Below are 23,220 nucleotides of genomic sequence, written 5' to 3' on the forward strand. Positions count from 1 at the left end.
AAATGCACCCCAAAAGTCAGACAGCATCTGTATACACTAGATGCTTTCCTTCAGCTGTCAAACACTCAGCTTTGAGACACAAGGCATTGAATAGAGGTGCCATACTCACGATTTATCTTTTAATAATACTATTAAAGTTCCCCAAACTGATTAATGAGAATTAATTCAATATTTAGTATTTATATGATTAATGAGAATTAATTCAATATTTAGTACTTAATATGGTGTTGCACATGCTCCATGCTGCCATAAGGTGTTTCAGATTTATCCTCTCACCATGCAACTAATCACAACATCCCAGTAAGAGTTACCACATGATAAACCTCTGGTCACAGATGCAAGAAATCAATAGTTCCTCTGGGTGCTGCCTAACTTGAGAGCGGCAGCAAGATTTATTCACCCCTTTTAAACAATGTGAGCAGGCTCCAGCCAACAAGACTCAAACTGAGAATTATTTGGCAAAGCAGAAGACAGTGTAGAGAGCTTCCTGACCGGAGAAGGAAGACTTTTAAAGATGCATACTGATCATCAGGCTGTTCAGCAGTAAATTCAGGGACTATGAACAAAGATCTGCTGTCAAAACCCCTCTGGTAATAAAGGGCTCGGTAGCAGTGGCTGGCACCAGCAAAACTTGACAGCTTACTCAAGTTTGCAGGCCAGGTTTGTTTCTGTAATTCAGCAGATTCTGTCTCAGCAAACAACTTATACAAAAGCTGTATGATGCCACCAAAAAAAAAAGTCTCAGTGGGGCTGTACTCTGCCAGCAAGACGAAGGCTGACAGCGTGTCCGGGAATACCTGCCACCTCTTAAGTTTGCCTGGCACAGGGGCAGGTTCCAGTGCCTCCAATCACCTCAGCCAACAAAAAACCTCACCCTCCACGCTGTAAGTTTTGCAAAGGGAGAAGTCAGCACACCTACTTGCTCAGCTCCCTACTACACAGGACTACAGCCAGTACGTCTCAAGCAAGAGAGTCACTTCACAGTGTGGTTGCTCTGAATTTTCCAAGTTGTCTACTTTGCAGATCTCACTCTTGCTGTCCAAGTTGATGTCCATGCCGCAGACTAAATCAACTGTACTACATCAATGTATTTCTACTTGTCCTACAGCACAATTAAGAGACATCTAAATCAACATGCCCATGCCATTTATTTCTCAGAAACAAGAAGTCAAGTTATCTTTTGAGAACTTTCTCGATTTGATGAGCAAACAACTGCTGGTAGAATACTCCAAATGGAAGATGTTTCCAAGACCGTGTCCAATGCTGCATAGGTTGTTTTTGGACATGTGAAGCCCGGTGCAGAATCCCATCTTGCTACCTCCCAAAGACAGTCTTGTGCACTGGTCAGACCTTCTGTGAAGGCTGTAACTGTGCTTTAGGAGAACTTCCCTGCCTGAGGTGGTGGGCCAAGGAAGCCCCCTGCTTGCTTGGTGGCAGCCCGGGAAGGAGCAAGACCGAGCATCTTCTGGATGTTCTGCAAAAACAAGAACAGAAGAACAGGATACTGTCAGACCATGATGAGGGAGACAAAGAGGGAAAAAAACCCAAAACAACTCTGCTTACAAGTACAACCTTCCCATTATTTTTTACAAATTCAGGTTCTAACCCACATAGCGTTACCAGTCTGGCTAGTATATATTAGACCTCTATCCCTATACATTCAAAAGAGCTTAGCACAGAGCCAGACAACCATCCATAATGGCTACAATTAGAGCTGGGCCACTCTCCCCCACCTCAACAAAAGCCTTCTAATCATTAAATCCATGTTTTGCTTGAGAGATCTTTTCTCCCTCCAGCTTCACACCACAGTCAGTTGGCAGATACCTCATTAATGTCTTTGCACACAGATTAGTTTAAAAATCAACTTGCAAGAGTTATCTTTGCAATTTAACTGCAGCACAGACACAGGAGCAGGTTCCTAACATCTGCTCACAGGCAGAACCATAGCAGCCTTCAGTTTTCACAAGTACCCTTGTTTTCCGGAAAACAGAAACCCTGTTTTCTGGCAGCCACCAGAGCCTGAGGGTCTGCAAGCTGGCGAGGAAGGCACTCTCAACATAGCCACAATTTGGGTCAGCAACATGGCAATCAGAGCGTGTGCCAAGTCCAAGTCAGGAGCTTAGGCACAGAATTAACATGAATGCCAGTGATGCAGACAGAACAATGGCTTGGTGGAGACATGCAATATAACAGTATACATGTAGCAAACCCCCAAAACTGCCTATTGAGATGACCTCATCTGCATCTGAGCAGGGTGTTTCAACAGAAAACAATAAACAAGGAAAGAATTATGTAGCAGAGTCAGACATGAGCTAAAAACTCAGAGCAGAATATTTAAATGCGATGTTTTTATTGATTTTTGAGAAATTCCTTTTGAATTTTGCAACAGTGAAACTACAAAGAGATACCAGTTCTTTCATCCTTCACTGTAAATAACTTCAGCTCAAGATGCTGCTCACGCAGTGCTGGCAAAACAGGGACATCTGATGCAAGGGAAAGAAGAAAACAACTGTGTCCTCCACATGGCACCAGCTGAATCTTGGCTATCAAGACAATAAAAGGAGGAAAGAGGATTCTCTTCAAGCCTGAGTGTTCTCTCAAACATAACTGTCGGGATAGGCCAGATAGGAAGGTCATAGAGTTCTTGAGCTTTTTGATCATGGAATGAGAACCAACTAAAAAACCAAAACAAAATGCAGACAGAGCTTCATAATTCCAGAGTAGCTAAGTTTAAAAAAAAGTTGGAAAACATTTCAGGTGGAGACTAAAGAAAGAAGGTTTCAGTTCACACACAAGCAAAACAGTAAAGGAGGGGAATACTTGAAAAGGAATTACATCAGTTTTAGTCTGTGGCCTCCATAAATCAACCACTGGCTGATATTCAGCAACTGAATATGTATTAGAACATTTCACTGTGGGAGGCTCCTTCCTGTGGTTCCCATTCTCAGAGCCTCCTTAGTCAAAGAGATTGACAGGAAGGAGAAAAAAGAAGCTAATGGGCAGATTCAACAACACCAGAGGGTGCTAAAGAGTCAGCAGCAGGCACGCCTGGGCTCCGACCAGCTTTGTAGTGCCCCACTCATGGAGCAGTGATACCAGCTGAGCATCCATGGAAGCAAAGAAGCATGTGCTACCTCCGCCCTGTTCCTTCAGGTACCAAGAGAAGGCTGGCCCCCCACACTAGCCGTGAAGCAAGCTTTGCTAGACAGCAATCCTCAAGTCTACACAGCTGGAAAAAAACAAGGCTGGGGCAAGGTCCAGCAGAAACTTGTCCAGTCTGCTGTGGGCCATGTTGCACAAGGAAGTCTGCAGAGTCTACTTCCAACACCGACAAGACCTTCAGGAGCAGTGAGGGAAGAATGCAAGATTTAAAGATCCAAATTCACTACCTGAGCTCTTGTGAACTTTTCCTCAAATGACTGCAGGAAGGACAAGACTTGCTTCTGCTTTTGTCTTTGTACCCAGAGACAAGGGCCTCAGAGACAAGGCAACGAGTGGCTCCCAGTCCCAAGATCAGGCTGTGTGGGAAAGTGGACTCCTGGCAGGAGAGATAATTGCTGGCTCCTGCTCCCACTGGGAACACATTTCAGAGAGAAGCAGCCTAATCTACAGTTCAGACGTGTGTAAAAAGGAAGTGAAGACCAGCAAACGCCTGAGGAACAGCAGCGTATTCCTCTTCACAAACAGCACAGGTGAAGGCTGGGAGCTCAGAAACAGGAGCGGGGACAGAGGATGTAACCCTGACATTATGCCTCCCGCCCAGCCCAGCCACAGACTTTCCCAGCTGAAACCCAACAGCTCAAGGACCCTTGGAAGGCCTCTCCCAGCAACCCTCCTCTCTCCAAACAGGAAGGCAGGAGGAACTAGGGGACAGGATTTACGTGCCAGGGAGAGCTGGGAACAGCGCAAAGGAAGTTACTCACTGCAAGTTGACTATTTTGGGAGATGCCGGCCAGGTCACAGCCAGCAAGCTTCCCAGTCACCGTTTGAAGAGTTTATCACCCCCATCACTCCATGAAGAGACTGCCTGATGCTGCTACTGCCTATCCCACTAATGTCAGTTTAATCACCGTCCTGTTAGTCTCCCCTTCCTCACGTACTCCCCCTGCATTACCCTCCAGGTCACTTTTTTCACACACTCAAGTTCCTCTACTTCTGAGCTCCACAGGGACATCTCTCTTCCCTGCCTTTGATCCCTTCACAGGCAGCTCCAGGATTTAAGGGAAGGCTGAGAGGTGTATGGTCTCCTCAGTTTGTTCACAACCTGTTCTCTGACATTTGGTACATCTCTGCTCCTTCTCCTGTGTCAGCAGCATCAAGCCAGACACTGACTCCCACATCAAAATAGCTGTTAGACCAAGGGAGGAGAACCGAAGCTGACCTGGTGAGATTTCCCCTTTTGCCCAGTGAAACACAAAGGGTGACAAAGCTTTCACATCCAAGGTAATCAAAAGCAGAGAACGCAAGTCTTTGGCACCATTTTAAGCTCTTAATTACTTTCTTCCCCTCTCCTCTGGCCTCTCACAGCCTTTCAAAGTGCTCTTCCCAATGCTGTTATCATCCAAGTTCCTTCAAACAGTAACAAAGCCAAAAGCAGCATGCCAGCAATCACAGCTTCAGTTCTCAGCTTCTGCACAAACTGACATGGCCAGTCCCTGCCCTTCCCTCCATGGAGCACAGAGGAAGAAACTGAGCTGCCCAACAGCTGGAGAACTGCAGGTGTAATTAACCACCATCACACAGGTAAGGCAGCACTAACAAGACTGCAATCTAACACTTCAGAGCACAACTCTTCTCCAAAGCAATAAATTAACTTCTGTCTACCACAGGACCTTCAGCATGAACTCTCAAGCACAAGGGCAATTTTTTTTCCCCCAGAATTTCTCTTGAAAGCCCAACCCACTGCAAACAGCTCCGCATTTCTGCTCAGAGCCAGACCGGACCACCACTCTGGTCATGCCACCTACTGATTTCACAATAGGCAGTAGCAGGAAATGCCCAGGACTAGAACTAACCACAGGAATTATATTTTTGGACAAAAAAAAAATCCATGGGGGATTTTTCAGCAAGGGAGTTCCCCAGTCAAACCAAAGGGTGCAGAAAAATCTTGCTGTTGGTGCTATTTAGTTTCATACAATAACCTGCAACAAAGCAAAGAAGGGACTTTCACGTAACAGGTAAGTAATAGAGCAGCACCCTGCAACGTTGTCTGAAGGAACAGCATCAGACCACAACATCACAGGAATTCACGAAGATGATCCAAAGCACTAAAAAGGTCTCATTTCTTTTGAAGTAGCAAACACTACTCCAGCTACTGGGAAGTGAAACAAGATTTATCTTGCAGCAAACAGAATGAGGAAGCCCCTAGCCTTTTGCACTCTGGCACTTGAAGTGAGGGGTGAGCTAGATGATCTCCAAGTGACACTTTCAACATAACTTATTCTACAACTCATTTTCTGTTTTCACATAGGATCAGACATAGATCCATTTCAACACAAGTACTCGATACTGAGGGCTACAGAGAATTCAATTCACTAGCATGCACTCTGTGACTAAAGGAACTCTGTTACTGAGCTACTCCATGAAGCTCATCCAAACTTCTGACAGCAGCTGCCATAACCTTTGCCGATCTGCTTTGAGCTTAAGTGCCTCTGCACCCCCTGAGGAAAAGCAACAAGCTGGTCAAGGAGGAAAGCAGCAAGAATTCAGAAAGAGAATCAAAGCAAAAGAAAATACAAATACAGGAGAGCAGATAATTTGCAGCTCATTCTACCAGCATTCATCCAGCCCCCGGAGTCTAACTTATCCCCAGCACTCCCTGGGAAAATCTGGCAAAAAAACCCTAGACTTCAGGTTGCACTGAGAAGTCTCATTTGTCCTCACCAGCCACTCTGCCACTTAAACTGCTTGTGAACCTTCCTGAACAGGCATTTCCCCTTATTCTCAGTGATGTTTCTCTCTCAAAAAAAAAAAGAAAACAAAACTAACCAGCTTTTCTGAGGAGCTGTGTGTAGCCTACTCTTAGCTCATCCTACTAGACCCCCTTTCTCTGTCACATTCCTAACACTGGGAGAGACTTGACACCAAAGGTAAAGATCTTAAGACTCTGAAAAAAGTCAGGCAGTCAGCAAAAACAGGAAGGACAAACCCAAAAGAACAGGTTTAACTCTTTCCTCACTTTTCTACCAGCTTTATGGACTGATTGAACCTTGATAGAACCTCAAGCCACCAAGGAAGTTCCCCTTGAAAATACTACACTTCTCTTTTCTCATATTAACTTAAAATTACTAAGAAGGAGTATTTAATTGGCTTCTGATGGAGACAACCTCTTAGTGCTGCAATCCGCAAAGTTATCAGGCACAGACAGAATCCATTTCTGCTAAGTGTCGTAACACCCTGGTACAAGTCTCCAGTCAAGTCTTCCACACCAGTCCAGAATAGTGGCTGATTTTATAATCCCAATCTAGAATAACTTTGAATGATACATGGGAATGAAGGCAAACACAGAAACCACAAACAGATCAACATTATACATGCGAAACTGGACAGCAGTAGTAGACTCCTCTTTATGGATGGAGATGTGATTTCCCTGCTCCAGAGATGCAACAGACACAACAATGTTCTCACCTGTCTGATCGACATTGTGCAGAGAATGTAGAGGAAGATGAAGGAGCAGTCGGTGTAATCCTCACCTAGAAGGTTGCGGTGGGAGAGACCTTGGATGTACGAGAGGGGGATAAATGGAAGCTTTGCCACCACTCGGCCATCAAATCTGGAAAAGAGAGCACTGGATCACAACTGGGAACAGTAAAAGAGCCTTCGGCTATAGAATGAATGAGTGAGTATCTTCAACAGGCCACCAGAGCAGGTAAGACCATGTGGAAGGCTAAAAAGCCACACTGCCCTCCCCAGCCCACCTCTACGTACACACAAGGAGGGTAGATATATCTGTCTCACACCCAGTCACCCACAGGGTGAGTAGGCTTCCCTCAACACCAGTTCTGCCATAGTTGAAGTGTTTCATAGTGATTTAAGTGATCAGCTGAACAAGCTGTTGGGTTTATGAAGCCTTGGTTTGTGTTTTGCAGTTTACTGGTACATTATATTTAAAAGTCAAATTTAGCAGATTGTTTCCCATAACAGTCAGCACTTGACCAAAAGATGGATGACTATCACCCTGCTGTATTGCAGCCACTGCAAGAAGATGGACTCTCTGCTTTAAGCAAAAGAGCGTTTTTTAAGCAGAGCATAAACCAAAGACACCCTTTCCTTTACTAGCGCAGCTATACATCTCAGCAGAAGAAGGATGTGTAAGAGCCACCAACAGAATGCTTTTTAATACCAACACTCTTCTCTGTGTTAGCTCTGAAGATGAACGCAGTGCAGATGCAGGACGATACCACATATTCCAAGCAGCCTGTCCCACTCTTGGAACTCCTCCAGGTCCACATTCCAGGGCATCAGGCAGAGTGTGAATTCTGGCCAGTTTGCAAAGATTTCTCTCAACCCAGACAGGCAACCCAGTCTTTTGAAGTAAGTGTGTATGATGCCTCATCAGCATGTGCATATTTGGATGTTATTTTCTCTGCATGTGCTGATTTTCTAACAGGTGTTTCTTGTTTCAAGATATCCTAAATGAGCGTTCTTTCCTGTGGAGATACATTCACACAGCTACAGCTCAAACACACGCCAACTTTGTTTACATCTCACAGGCAGTTTGGCTAAAGAGCTAGGAACGGATGTTTATCTCCCTGTAACATCCCCCAGTGGCTTAAAATTCTGCGTTATTCCTGCTGTGAGAATGACAAGTTCTTCAGCAGTAGCACCCCAAGGTACCTGCTTTTAATTCCAGCCAGGTTTTCACAGTTATCATGAAGGGGTACTGAAATGCACAACTCCTGGAGTAGGACAGAATGATTGCATTTAAAAGTTTCTGACAAGAGAAAATTGAGACACACAGAATCTAATTTCTCTCCCAGGAGAAATCCCATCTGCTTGGAGGCCAGTACTGCTACAGATCTCACTGCCCCAGCATACTTTAAGCCACAACAGTCATTCAGTTGCTCATCTTCAGCACAGCATTCTGCTCTTGGGTTTAAACCAGCCTTCTTGACACATGCACACTACAGTCCACCCTGCTGCCCCATTACTACTGACACTCCAAGGAAGAGAGGAAGTCATCACAGCCATTTCCATTTTGGCTAAGCTGGCACTTGGCAGAGGTGAGGTACCCAGTGACAGAGCAGCAGCATCTGTGTAGTATTTGTCCAAAGGGTGGCACATCATACTACTTCCCATGCAATTCCTGCTCCTTTTGTCCCTCAGAGCAACAAACTCAATCAAGAACAGGAAAGGCAAGCAAATGAGGCTGCAGCCACTGCAGGTGTCAACTGCCCTTTTTCCCCTTTTCATACCACACCCAGAGCACCTCTACGGATGACTTGACACCAGTAGCTTCCCAGAGGAAACCAAAGAGCCTCCTGATTTCATAACTGAAGTTCTCTGCTCCCGAGACAAGCAGCTGCTCTTAATGCCATGTCAAGAAAATGACAGTACATACATGAAAACCAGCTCCATCAAACCATTCTATAAGCTTCAGGCAGTGCAAGTACAACCCACCAAAGCTGCCCTTCTGATACAAATGCACTTGCTACCTTGTACTGAGACCAGGAACAAAAAATTGTCTATCTAGGCCCAAAGGCAAGACGGCCAAATCTATATTTTAATTCAATAGCCTCAGCTATTAGCAAGAAAGCTATTTCAGTTCCATCAGTGAACTCTCTGGATATTCCTGCTGCTCATGTTCAGGTTCCCTCCAAAGAAAGAGGCAGTTAAAGGAAAGATGTGCCCAAAAGCTTCACGTCAGCTCTTTGGCTTGTAGCATAGTCTCTGTGGGCAGGAATCCTCAAAAAAAAGAACAAGACAAGTAAACTTTGTGGTCTTGAAGGAGAAGAAACCAATACACTGATTTTTAGGTTAATATTTATGGAAGGAGGAGCCACACAGGATTTAACCAAAATCAATTCCTTCCTAAAACTCTTAAAGTCCTGTAATGCTTGTCAGTCACAGCAAACTCAGAATTGCCTCTTCCCATTCAAGGAAAGTAGACAGAGCAGGCTGAGTTTTTTCGGTTTGTTTCAGGGGCAGTGGTGCCGGTGGTGTTGGTATTGCACCCAAATAGCTAGGCAAGCACTTGAAAGCATCAGGTACAGCACTAAACCCCACCCCCAAAGATACTATGCTGCTCGGTACATGACTCACGATGCACCTCCATCCCCACTCAGGGCTGCAGTTAAATAAGCCATCAATGACTCAAGATTATACCCAAATTTTAAAGTCTTTTAGTGCTGTGCTCCTCTGCTCAGTTTCACAGCATTCCAGGGAATGCTAGATGCTGAAGTCTGACTAAGTTGAATAAATAAAGAGTCCACACAGTGACACTTCTGTTATTATGTTACCCCGTTAGCAATTTTTCCACCCACAGATCTGCAGTAAAACAACAATTGACTGTATCCTGGCGACTGCCAGCACAGAGGCCAAAGGTTTTGGGGCCCAAGAATGTAAAATCCCATTTGCATGACAAGTGTATTGCCCAGATATTAAGCAGCCTCCCAAGGGTTATACTAACCATATTTATGTTATCTTCAGATTTAACAGCCAATGGGAAGGTCACATTTCAAGATTGAATCAAGTTTTAAAAGTCAAGCAGAGTCTTTCAGTTTTGCATGTCTGAAAAAAAAAAGCTGTCTATAACTGTGCAAACCAGTTTGGGCTTTTTATGTCTTTGTTATTTTAAAGAAAACTAGACCTATCCCAGGTCATTTTTAAAGCAGAGGAAGATTAGAGCCCATGCCTGGACCTGTTAGTATTTTAATTCTGATCACCTTAAGTAGGGCAAACTCTGCAATTATAGCTCATTTCTAAGGGCAAGGGAGCTGACCTAGTTTTGCTTGTGAGAGCATTCTTTGGTCACACTACTACAGCAAAGCCAAAGACACTGAAGACTGTAGCTGCTTGCCTGACATCTACCAAACCTGTCAAGATGTTCCCAAGCAAAAAGGATGTTAGAATCGTGTCTAGACTGAATGCAATTTGTTCAATTTTATTCCATTCAGCATGCAGTGTTCCCTCTTCAGCAAAACATGTGTGTGTTGACCAAACAACTGCATCTGCATACAAAATATTTATCCATTTTATACAGATTAGTGATGGGTTTTGGATGGACTGTCACTATAACACTTCGGGTGATAAAGGGAATGTAGATAATATATTTACCATGACAATTTAACACAAATCCAGAAATTTGATACTTACATTGAGTTAAACATTCCCATCAAGGCCGTGAAGCAGAAGCCAATGGCAAACATGGATTTCATCCGAACCTGCAAGCAGAAAGGCCAGAGATAATCAAAACAACAGGCTTACGCTGAGGGATGATGGGCTCACATCCTTAAGAACCGGCTTTGTACAGCATCACTGGAAACTAGACGGAAAAAAAGATGATCCAGAAGGCCAGAGGGATTGTAAAAGTGACTGAAGAACACCCAAAATTTGGTCAATAGTTGGGTATAAAGCCAGTCAGAGTGGATCACAAAGGTGAAGAGCTGTTTTTTGGGGGAGAAAAGTGCTCAAGAATTGTCCTGTTACCTTCTCCAGGTTGTTGGGTTTTTGTTTTGTTTTTTCCTTAAGCCCATACAACCAGTCAGCAGGGGAACTTGCAAGAAGTCAGACAAATTAATTCTACTTTGAAAGCAACATGGAGACTTATAAAGATGAAAACAGCTAAGATTGGGCATGAGATGAGGCAGTAACTGCTGGAGAACTCTGTGACTCATACTACAGTCTGTAGCCATTATAGATAATCCAGAAGGGCCTTTCAGGAGGAAAGGTCTCTATGTCTACCAACCAAAGTCTTTCTGTTGGAAAGCTGATTGAAATCTTCAGCAGCTGGGAAATGGCTTTAATTTTCTTACCATTGACAAGTCCCTGTTGTTATTCTTCAGTTTCTCTTCTTGTCTCTCTGGAAAGACAAAAACAAAACCAGTTATGATCAGTTATACCAACCTAGAAACCAGAGTGTTTTCATTTCCAGGAAGACTTAACATTTTTGGCTCTCTAAACAAATAACACTCCCAAAACCAACTCCAGCTCTCTACGCCAGACAGTATAAAGTGAAAAACTGGACATAGTCAACTGCTTCTCCACCACAGCAGCGTGCAGCAAAGCAGGCACAAAAGAGGAGGAGGCTAGAATCACACATTCAGCACTTTTGGAAGAAATGCACAGAATGTCAAATTCGCTAACTCAACCAACTAACACAATAACATCAACAACACTGCCAGAAAACAGAGACAGTGCCTCTGTATCACACTTCCAAAAGAGAGCAGTCTCAATTTGCTGCACACCAGGCTCACCATCATAAAACACATTAGATAAGTAAAAAATTCATTTTGGAGATGTCAGAAGGGACTCCAAAATCATATACAAAGCTGGGAGCCACACTTCAAGGCTACTATCTTGCTGGTCTTAATAATGAATTTCGGACCCTTGTCACACCCAAAAGATTCTCTAAAGAGGAAAGACATCTTTTACATGAATTTCACTATGTCAGTACTTTTTTTCTTTATTGCTATGCTTTGCAAAGAATACTTCAAAATACTACTTCAGAAATTTAGTCCGTCTTTAAGTCACCACAAACTTCAAAGACCCACAGTTTTCTGAGAGAGTATTTTCCATGCTCCCCATTTGAAGACTACTTCGGCCTTGAGAATTATCCACCACCTGTCACCTTTCTTGTCCCACAACCCCGTTGTCCCTTGTCCACTACGCTCCTCTCAGACTGGGGATCCAGAGGGGCAGACAGGGCTGAAAAAAAGATGTGGACTATGAAGAAATATCAAAAAAACAATGTGAGCAAAGAGAGGGAAGATGCAGAAGGACTGTCAAGGGCTATCGAGCATGCGAGTTGTACTGAAACTTCAGCAGGGATCCACTGGACAAGAGGCCCATAGCACTGAAGCTCCACAAATATCTTTCAAGCCCCGGCTAAACACAGGGACTCACAGTAAGTGTCAAGAAAAGCAATAGCAGCATCCAGTTTCTTAGAATCCTCATTGCAATTTGCAATTGCTCTTAACTACAAACCATCCACCCCAGCAGGATCTTTCCAGACACCTGCTTCCTGACCCAGGTGGAGAGTTTTGTTCTGGGACATTTCAGCAACCACAGGCCAGCTCTTTAGGAATCACATTTGGCACAAATACTTGTTTTTTCCCCTCTGCTACATAACTAACCATCTATTTAGAAGGGCTAAAGGTTACACAGGGATAAAGAATACAGTCCAGATCCCCCAATATACCTGACCTGTTCCGCACCCATTTCTACAAATTCAAAACAAGCAGTCTTCAGATGTCCAACCACCTTACACAAATGGTCTATTCCTGCCCAAGTTATACATGAGCAGCCTTTAAGTACTTTGCTGTACAGCCAAGTAGAGGCACAAAGAAAGAGGACCAGGTGAAAAAGCAGCACCTTGGACTCAAAAGTCATCTTATTCTGCTCATTGGAACACAAACCACAAGGATACAGCAATAATCTTATTTGCTAGCATTGGGTTGTTTTGTTTTGTTTTTCTTTTGCTGCCTAACCAGGACTCAGGTGGACTCCTGGGAACATCATTGTCTTTTCTTCCAGGGGCACATGGAACACAGAAAGTGATAGCAAAGTTTAAGCCAACAAACGCACTCCTTAAACTGAAAAGACAGAAGTCTGCAGCATAATGTTAAAGGCATCCTGTTCCAGTCATGTGAAATGTGATGCAGACACAATGTGACCAAAGTCAGTTCACTTTACACTTAAAAATAAAAAGTTTGGCAAGTAGGAAACACCAACTTAAGCCTTCCCATGCAACTTTCACCTTACCTCCTTGTGCATAACCATGATTCATCCCTTCACTAACCATGCAATATCATACACACACCTCCTGCCTTATTCTGTGCAAAAATAGATGCAGCTGAAGCAGGTCTGTACCACAGATGTGACTGATGTGTAAAGCCTCAGCTCTTTTTTTAAACTAGAATGGTAGAATTTAAAGGAACTCTGGCACAAGTAAATTTGCTCTTACAACAATGCTACATCTCACGGAATGATTTGACATTCAGTAAGTTACTGGAATCAAAGATTTCAAAAGCAGTTAAGAGCTGCGAGTCATTTTCTGGATGCCGAGCTTGACATTCAGGGCCTGATTTTTCAGAAACACTAAGAACTCAGCTTCGCCTGAAGACAAATGAGATGCTCAAGTTATGCAGCACTTGTAAAAAAACAAAACAAAACCAAAAAAAGTCTCAGTGTTTCAAGGCTTGGCCAGCAAGCATCATAGCAAACAAAATCAGTGGTCATTTCCTAAGTTCTGTTCTTAGTCCCTTTGTGCTTTGTTTTTCATTTGCAAAACAAGATTATTTCAGTGTATTAAAAAAAATGGTGGGGCATCTGAATTCCTCAGGTTCTACTGTTTATTAGTTTAGTCCAAGCACAAGTAAAATATCATCTGCTAGTAATACAGCTCGGATGGTGCCCTAAAAAAACCAACATTGCTACATTGAAAAGTGACCACATGTAACATTAAAAAGTTGTCTTATCCACTAAGTACGAGTCATCCCATGCAGGGATTATTCAATATTAGAACTAAAAATGCACAAGAGGAAGAATTTTGGCTCCTGTTCCTTCACGAGTCTAATGATAACAGGTTTTATACCTTGGAAGAACTGTTTGAAGATATGTTTATAATTATCCCCAAGCTTTGTACAGATCAAATGACTAATCCAGCTACCTGGTGTTAGAGAAGAATGAGGAAACCAACTCCCAGGAGCTCTCAGAAGCGTTCCTGCCACAATTTCTGTAATAATTTAACTGAGCTTTGCTGTACGTTTTAGAGTCCTGCAGATAACAGAACTTTTTAAAGCTCACATCCATTAAACTTCTACCATGTTGTTCTTGCATAGTTCAGTACGTAAAGTTACTTTTATCCAGAAAGACTTAAGTTTATTCACAATAAAAACAGTAGAAAAAAATAAATCACTACCTAAAAATTAAGCAAAACTCATTTAGCAAACCTGAAATAAATCTAAGTGCAGTAACAATTAACATGCAAACACCTTCAGCTCTGAAGTATACAAATGAGAAAAAAACCACACCACAAATTACGCAATCACACAGACACTGCAAGCTGACAGTGCACTGCAGCAAAGAGCTTTGACAACAGAACTTAATAACAGTCGTGGATATAAAGGCTTAAATCAGAGAGAAAGGCAACCGGTTCAGCAAGAAGTGCTGCTACTCTCGGGGATGCTGCCCTTCTCTGCATTTGCCTAAAACCATCAGAAGGCTAGATCTCTCCTGTCTTGGAAGAGGAAAGCAAAAGTGTTCATATTCTTGTCACCAGGCCAAGAACCAGCCCTAGTACCACTTTAAATAAATAGTTTTGAAAGGCAGGATAATCACTTCCACAAGTTTCTCCACTTTCTCCCATTCTTGGGGCACCACACTCCTCTCCCAGCCTTACCTATTTTCTTTTTCTGCTGCCGGCCTGCTGATTCAGTTATTGTTTCCTTCTTCTTTTCCACTGCCAAGTGAAAAGATAGACATACTATCATTTCTGCATAGTGACACCACCACCCCTTTTTCACACACCAAACAAAACATTTTATTCCTCTAGAGAACAGGGTCACAAAAGGAAGCTAGGTATGACTAACAACATACTGAAAAATCAACATGTTATAAACCAGCAAAGTTGGCCCCACCAGACACTTAGAAATAATTCTTTAAAAATTCAGAACCCTAGACAAGATATCAGAATACTTAAGGGGTTAATTTTAAACTCTCTCAAGAGCCCAACACATTGTTAACTGAGCAGTCTGGGGACAATTTTGGCTCAAGTGACCCTTGCTAATTTGTCATTAGTATTAGACAGTACTTTTGATTCATCAACTGTAATCAAAAGAGCTTTGTGGCAAGCTCTGCTCCCGATTATCTGCAACTGGAAGCAGAATACAGGAAAGCCTGTGTTCTCATACATCCCTTCTTCACAGGCAGGCATTCTCAGGGGAAATGCTGTCCAAGCATTTGAGGCAAGCTACAGCCTCTCCATTCTTCAATTAATTAGTACTGAAGCACTTCCAATATTTTAAAGTAGGAGCCTAAGCTCAAAGTTACTAAAACCCCAAATCAGACACTTAGCAAGCATTTGCAAGCAACTACCACTGCAGCAAAAAAGGCTAACACAAAGCCAGCAGAGTGAAATTATTACACAGCAAATGGACTGTTCATCTGCAAAGGCTCTTCTGCTGACAGCAAGAGCAGTTTTTCCACAAAGTAAGAGACATTTTAAGACCTATAACAAGAGTACTATAAGAAGTGAGGATGATGTGCATGGCTGTGGTCTAACAACAGATAGCAACCTCTTTTTACTCTAACCTCTATGTATCTGTACCATATCTACTCTACCAATGGATAGACTTGGCTCCTCGTGAGCTCACAGAATCAGCTCAGAGATCTGAGCATTATGACTCTCCTCTCATATGAAGTCCTAGCTCAGCACAGATCTTCTAGCCTTGATTTCCAAGCACAGGTGAAATAAAGACAGCAGGCCTTCCAAATCACAGAGGAATTTGTACTGCTGCCTTCTGAAATGCCTGTGATATTTGAGTCAGTCACAACTTCTACGAAAACCACACTAGCCCAGACAAGATACCTAAACATCATCTCTTCTGTGGTAATGTAGTAAGACACAATTGTTTTTTCCAAAGAACACAAACATCTCTGATGGGCAGGCTAGCACAAGGGGAAAAAACAGGGAAGTCTGCTCAGAGGGAATGCTGGAGAGAGGTGCCAAACGACACAACACACCCAGTGCTCACAGAACGCTCCCTCCACAACCTTCCTTATGCAAATCCAGCTGGGGATCCCAATCAATCCATCCAAACCATAGTCCACATAACCCCATGGCCCCAAGCTCTAACCCCAACTGGACAACACTGACTCAGGTCCACCTACCACTCCTAGCCCCAACATGAGGCTTCTCCAGACCTCAGCTCCACTCTGTGCAGTGCTATTGAGCCTCATACCAACCCCGAGGAACTCTACAGCCCTTATTCCCTCACGGTTTGAGCAGAACAAGTAACTCTAAGGCAGTTGCACAAGCATGTCTGTTGAAACATATATGACACTACATGGCAGCAATTCTAGATAGCCTTCAGCCTTGCAAATTTACCCCAGAACACTTACTATAATCTCTGCAGCAGGTTCAGATAATCCTGTGCCTCTCAACAGAAGTGAGAGGACAGGAAGAGACAAAGCAAATGGCTGTGAGTAACAATGTCTGCTCCAGCACACTGCTTGGCCCATTTGTTTTTACAAATCCTCAGGACTGCTAGGACTCTCATGGGAGAGCTTAAAGGTCTCGAATGTGTTTTTTCCTGTTTCAGATGTGTTAGATAACAGTTGAAAGGTGTGGCTCAAGTGGTCTACTCTGCAAGTTGTCTGTAAGCCATCGGGTCAGCCAGATGTCCTCAGTGCAGTGGGAAAAAAAATTTCAAAGCTAGATTCTTAGTGACTCTTTATTCAGTTTTACTTTTTTTTTTGGTTGGGGGTAGGGAAGTCAAACAAGGAGGTTAGAAACTAATTGAGATGCATGAGCCTCACATCTTTCCCTTTGCAGATTATAGCCTAGATACCAGGAGAGCTATAAAAACAAACAGCATTAAACTCTTAAAGCAATCATTAAACCCCAGAGATTAAGCCCTGCGAACTGCTTTCAGAGTTCCATAGCACAAACACACCAGGATATTAAGTTTTCAGCTGGGTTTCAACTGCTTCTCTAACTTGCTCTTCTGGGGCTAATTCTACCCCACACATTTTTGTCAGCCAAGCGGGATTAAAGCAAGGCAGGCAGAGATGCAATCCCCATTGGATACTGCTGTGATGACAAAAGCCCCTGATTCAGGAGCTTCGACACAAGTATGACTATACTTCAACTTCTCAGTTTATTTTGCCCAAGGGAAGGCTGGAAAAAGCTAGACTGCAAAGAGCACACTTTGATAATATTGTTCCCTGGCATAGTAAGAGCACTGAAATCATGGTGAAATCTTTCTAAGGTAAAACCAGCTCAGGTTTGTCCCCAGCTGTTGTGTGTTCTCTCTTACAGCTGCAACCTATGTAGGGTACGTACAACAGAGTTTGAACAGCCAGCTGAATTTCTCCTCTGCCACTTGGCTTCCAATACAGACCACTGAAACACGCCATGCTCAGACTGTCCTGTTTACCATTTCTTTTATAAAAATATCCAATGCATCTCTTCTGACTGCTCACCTTCAGCTCCCTATTCCCTTTCTCCCTCACACTTTGTTTAACATCTCCCAGGCCTCTTGAATGTGCTCTCCATGGAAGTAACCTGAGACTTTTTTCCTAATCAATTCTGTTTGTTTCCAGTTTACACTAGTATAATTTATTTTTACATCAGCTGATAGCTCAGACCTTTCTATCATGACTTTGTCTTTACTCATCCCCACCATTAATCATCACTTTCACTCTTTATGTACAATGCTTTCCTCTCATGGTATTCATTATTCAACCCTAGTTCTTTCTTAATATAGATACCTCAAATATCTCAAATTCTTCATCACCCTTGAAAAGCAGAAACTGCATCTTTGAACTTATTTCAGGTTTCTAAAGGAATCTACATATACAGATACTGGCTACTCATGTTCAGAAGAAAAGAGGGCAATACTGATCTCTTACTCCCCTCCAGTTCTCCATTAAGAGGAGAGCCAATTCAGACGCACAATAGGTTTTTGCACTAACCTTCCCTCCAACAAAAGAATCAAGGACAGAATGAATCCCCGCCCCCCGTATGGATTTGTGTACCTTGTAAAATTAAGCTCCTATTAAAGCCATTCAATTTGCCATCTGCTAAAGCAGGATGTAACAGAAGAAGCAAGACACAGTTTCTAGAGTCTAAAGAGTACTTACATTTCTTACTCTGTTTTTCCACTTCAGCCTTTAATCTCTTGTATTTGTCTGTTCGGTATACCAGCACCCAAGTTATACCTGAAACAAACATTCAGCAAGTAACCAGGTAAGTAGAGATCTCTTACAATAAGAAGGACACAAGTTAGTAAATACATATACTAAAAAAAAAGTACATGTCACATCTACAAAAACACATTCTAATATGGCAAAGGTATCACAAAGCACCAGCAAGCTATATCATCACTTTCCTTCAAATCCTCTTCTCAAGTTTCATGTAGCAATGGTGGCCATAAAATAAATGTTTTAGAAGTTACCAGCTCTCTGACTGAGTTTTATGGGACTCATTCAGTTCCTTCATGCTCATTTTTACCTGCTGTTGTTCACCTTAAAACCAGAGACTGATTACGGCAATAAACATTTTTGTGTTCCGCATTTTTATAGTGCCTAATTAAGGCTTGAGAAACAATCTCCGCTCCTACCAGGACCTGCCCATTAGCAGGATCGCATTTTGAAAAGGAAAATAGATGTAGTAGACTAGAAGAGACCTTGAGAGGTGCTCCAGTCTAAATTCTTCCACTCAGTCATGATCAAAACAAGTTGTGCCACAAATGCAGAACCAGTGGTTTGTGAAGAGTTTAATCTGAGCTCCTACACAAAGCTTTTGGCCCTTTTTTGGCTGTGGTTTGTCAACAGGGCTGTGCTGCCGAGTCCCTGGGATCACCAGCTGCAGAGAAGGGAACCCTGTAGGTGCTTCTGAGGCCAACACACCTTTGTGCTACAAAAAACAATGGATGCATACAGCACCTAACATCAAATGCAGTGCAGCAGGCCTCATAAAAAGTAAATATCATATTCCACCTGGGACACTCCCTGCCCTTGAACACCCAAAGATGCTGTTTTGCAGCTCTGGTACAAAGGAGATTTGGGGATACAGATTAGTGCTGGGAAGAGGGAGCTGCTTCTGACTTTGACTACGCCAAAAGGTAATAATTTAAATTGTATTTACGAAGTTGCACCGATTTCAACACCTGCCATTGAAAAAACCTTCTCAATATGAGTCACCAACATTGCAAGTTCAGGTGATTTTTGCATGTCCTTCTCATAACCTTCATTTTCCTAGACCCAACAAGCCCCATTCCGACCACTTCACACCAGGGGTGCCTTCTGTTCAAGAGTTACTCACCGCTGAGTAACCGAACCTCATTTCACACTCTCGCTGTCCTGTTCGGAGAAGCCACCGCCTCCAGCCAGCCCCCTCACTGCCACCCCGAGTGCTCCCCGTGCCTCCTACGGACGGCACCGCCGGGCCGGGACCGGCCCCAAGGCCTCCAGGGCCCAGCCGAGACAGGCCCCGCCGGCCCGCTGAGGGGAGGACGCCGCAGCCCGCCCCGCGGCGGCCCACCACTCACCCTCGGCCAGCAGCGCGGTGCACACGGAGATGAAGACGATGAGGAGAGTATCGGCAAACATGGTGCTCATGGTGATCCCAACACCCTCCCCCCCTAACGCCGCCGCGCTCCCGGAAATAGACCCCGCCACCCGGAAGCTACCGGGGGCCACGTCGCCTAGCAACGGCCGGAAGCGATAGCCCGCGCTTCCGGGAGACACTGCTGGCCAATCGACGCCGCGCTGGGAGAAGAACCGCGGGAAGGACGAAGGGCGGGGAAAACGCGACAAGGCGCGGCTCTGATTGGCTGAGCGGGCTGTCAATGCTGCCCGGGCCGTGACGCCCACACGGGTCCCTCCGGGCAGCTCCGGGACAGATGCACAAGGCGTTTGGTTTTGTGGAATATGCTCTTTGCAGCCACGATGGGTTTGGCTTGGAGCAGCCTTACTGGTTTATAAAATTGTGCCCTGCGTTAATTTGCCAATGGCATGGGTGTCCTGTTAGCACATGGCAGCAGGAGGCCTTTTCTGGAACAAAATACTTGAAAATATGGTTGCCTGCCCCTTATTGGGTTTCATTGCTGGCCCGTGCACTCCTCATACAAATCCTGAGCTCAGCAATTGAAAGGGCGGGAAGCAGGGAAATAAATCTCAAGTTACTGCGTGTGTAAAATATTTGTGGCTGGGGTGAAAATAGGAAGAACACTAATGAGGACAGCAAAATAATGGCAAGGATTTAGCATGGAGACTAATTGACTACTGTTGAGGCTCCCGCAGTTACACCTGGAGCAGCAGAACCAGGCCAAATCCACAAGTTGTAATGGGGTACAGAGACCTAGAAAGCAGAAACACAGAAAAGGAAAGAGGGCAGGTAGGGAAGGGCTGGTTTGCGCCTGCCAGTGGGTAACGGAGGAGTTTGCCGTCAGTGGAAACTGATGCACTGTGGGATTACACCTGCAGTGCTGAGTGAAAAATAAGGTAAAAAGCCCCACCATCACCCTTAAATTAAACACTCGGTTCAGAAAGACAGAGAAAAAGACGTGTTTCAGAGAAGGCACCGCAAGTGATAAATGAAGGCGTGAGATTAGACAGCAAACATCCTCCAGAGCCTGGTGACATTTGCGTACAAGGAAACACGAAAGCCGTATGTGTGCAGTAGCCACGTGTCACTGAAAGTTGCACCTGAGCACCCTCTGTGCCCTGTGGAAAGTCACGGTGCTGCCTCCAGGAACCAGGAGCTTCCTGCGAGATCAGAGGACAACTGAGAGCAGAACGTGGCCATGAGCAACGAGAGAGGGAGTGAGAGCCATCAGGGAGACAGGGGTGAAATTAAGGATGGATATTTCAATTTAGGGTGAGCAGCAGGAATATATTAACGGCTGCTGATGCGGCAGGACCCACAATAATATTTTGTGTCCTGCTGTGTGCCACCTGACACACTTGGCTGTGCTGTGTGCCATGCTCTGCCCTCTCTCCTTCTCTTTGGAGCTCCCTGGCTGGCAGATGTATCGATATCAATCAAGGCAATATCTGAAAATAGTTTCTCTTGTACCGCTATGGGAAGTCATTCACACTGCATCGGTTATCGACACTTTCACAGAAAGTTGTGCGGCAGAAGCCGGGCCAGAAGGAGACCGTCAATGACATGAACCTCTTCCCTCTCTGATGTCCGTGCTTTGAACTGGAGGCAGAGGTGACACGGGCTTTGTAATTTCATCCTGTCATTTTGAGTCACACCAGGATCCTTATCAGCAGATTTTTTTTTTTCAGACAACAGAAGGCATATTACTGTCAATGGCATTTCCTTTTTAAAACAGCATTCTGTGCTTTGATCAACATGTAAAGGACAGATGAAGAGTTGGGCGCAGTTTGATTTATCTAACAAGCTTGGCATATGAGAAAAAGGAAAGCGTTTGCGTAATACATAGCTCTGGACACACAAGTCAGGGGCCAGTGCAATCTACAAACATTCTGGCTACAGCAGAGGTAATATTTATGGAGGAAACCTCAAAAACAGATAGGAGAGAGACGTGTCCAAACTGATTTCACATACTGAAGTCTCCGCACTTAAACTGAACAAAAGATGAAGTTGCTTTGCACAGTATGTCAGTGACCGGCAGCTAGGAAGAGGAGTGCATATAATTCTCAAGCAAGTTTCGGGAAAAGATGCCGTCTAAAACTAACTGGGATTTGATCTGCTTCCAGTTTATAGCCCTGGATGGATTTCAAAAGAGCTGTTAATCTGATCTTTGCAAGTTCTCCTTGTGTTCTGTGTAACTAAGCCTTGAGTATCCTTAGCTCGTACTTTTCAAGGGCCCATCAAGAGGTGTTTGCTTATCCTTCCCTCTCCAGGTGTGTCTGCTCCTGCCGTGTGTCAGGCACCTGGCTGAGTGGGGACACGGTTGGAGGGGAATTGAGAGCGGTGGGCAGAGACGGGACACACCTTCCCAGGAGATCCGCTCTCACATCCTGCGGAATGAGGGCCGGGAAGCGGGACCCGTCCGGAAAAACATTTCCACACCTGTTTTGGTGTTTTGAAGTGGGAAGTTAAAACCCTCGCTGAAACTTACAGTGCTATGAACAGGGTCAGGAGTGAACCTCAGGGCATCGCTTAGGCCATGGCCTGCCCCAGCGCAGGTTCAACTCCATTAAAAACTTCCTATGCAGGAGCTTGCCCTGTGCACTTTTTTAAATCCTCAGCAGTAGAGTCCTTACTCTCCCTAAACAACCTATTCCGGGACTTAACCGTTCTCACATTTAGAAAACATCCCTGAATATCTATCCTGAATTACTCTTGTTGCAATCTGAGCTGGCAACATTTTGTTCTAATCCCCATGGGTAAGAGAAACGTATTCCCTTCCTGTTTGTGGCAGCCTTTTATGTATTTGGGAATGGGTATCATGTGTCCCCATAGCCGTCTCTTCCCCAGACTAAACACCATGGTTGCTGCGGTCCCTCTGCAAACCTGTTCCTCAGACCCCACCAGAGTTTCTCCATCATCCCTCACCTTTCTCAAACGCAATACCCAAGGGCGCTGGGCCCCAGCAGAGGGTTGCCACCGCATCCTGCCTACGTGTGCATGTGCCGGTGGAATATTTGCCTTTTTCACGGCCACAAAGTGTTGACTCTTTGATCTGCTGTGCTCCCGGATCTGTATCTGTAGAAGGGCTGGCGTGGCAGCACGTTCCCATCTTGCATTTTCACAGGTGATTACTCCTACCTGGGTACAGCACTTGGCACCTGGCCGCATGGACTCACTCCCTGGATTTCACTGAGCCTTTTTCCATTTCGTCAAGAGCATTTTGACTTGGAATCCTGGGCCTCCAGAGCGCACGCGGCTCCTCCCAGACGGATCATGTTTGCCAAAGACATAAACATAATTTTTATTCTTGCCTTTGTGTCGTTAATAAACCCTCTTAAGTGCTTGCAGGACCAGGGCCTGGGTGGCAGAAGGCAGAGTGGGGGACAAATAATGGGGGTCCTGCTGGGGTGGTCCCAGCACTCGCTGGAGGTGATGGCGTGTTGGGCTGCGGGACTCAACGAGCAAAGGGGCAAAGCATCCCGCGGGCAGAGGCGGCCATGGCCACCGGCCGCATCGCCTTTGTGCGCGGGCGGGGGAGGGCGGCGGCGAGGCGGGGGCCCATGTGGCCGGCGTGCTGCGCCGTGCCGTTCCGTGCCCGCCCGCCGGCAGGCTGGGCCGGAGCATGTGCAGCTGCGGCAGGCACCTGGCAGGGAGCCGCAGCGCCGGGGATGTGAACCAGGCGGGGAGGAAAGGCCCTTGACTCATCAGATAAATCCAGCCCCGCACGG

At 44.8% G+C, this 23,220-nt stretch overlaps 1 protein-coding gene across 1 annotated transcript; it reads right to left on the reverse strand.

Moving 5' to 3' along the window:
- Positions 1-281: 281 nt before the first annotated feature.
- On the reverse strand, positions 282-19,571 carry TMCO1 (transmembrane and coiled-coil domains 1). The gene is made up of 7 exons (XM_080348578.1): positions 19,434-19,571; positions 18,025-18,102; positions 14,561-14,620; positions 10,974-11,020; positions 10,315-10,382; positions 6,628-6,772; positions 282-1,474 (listed from the first exon to the last, which is right to left on the reverse strand). The coding sequence occupies exons 1-7, from the start codon at positions 19,501-19,503 to the stop codon at positions 1,376-1,378; spliced, it is 567 nt and encodes a 188-aa protein (XP_080204704.1). The 5' UTR covers positions 19,504-19,571; the 3' UTR covers positions 282-1,375.
- Between the last annotated feature and the right edge of the window lie 3,649 nt (positions 19,572-23,220).

This window comes from Nesoenas mayeri (genome assembly GCF_963082525.1).
Source record: "Nesoenas mayeri genome assembly, chromosome: 8".
NCBI classification, from domain to species: Eukaryota; Metazoa; Chordata; class Aves; order Columbiformes; family Columbidae; genus Nesoenas; species Nesoenas mayeri.

Excerpts from the sequence above, each read along its gene's own strand:
- TMCO1 (XM_080348578.1), bottom strand. The coding sequence starts at position 19,503 with ATGAGCACCATGTTTGCCGATACTCTCCTCATCGTCTTCATCTCCGTG. Across the intron at positions 18,103-19,433 it reads CACCGCGCTGCTGGCCGAGG|GTATAACTTGGGTGCTGGTA; the intron begins GTGAGTGGTGGG and ends TGTTTGTTTCAG. Across the intron at positions 11,021-14,560 it reads GCAGCAGAAAAAGAAAATAG|AGAGACAAGAAGAGAAACTG; the intron begins GTAAGGCTGGGA and ends TTGTCTTTCCAG.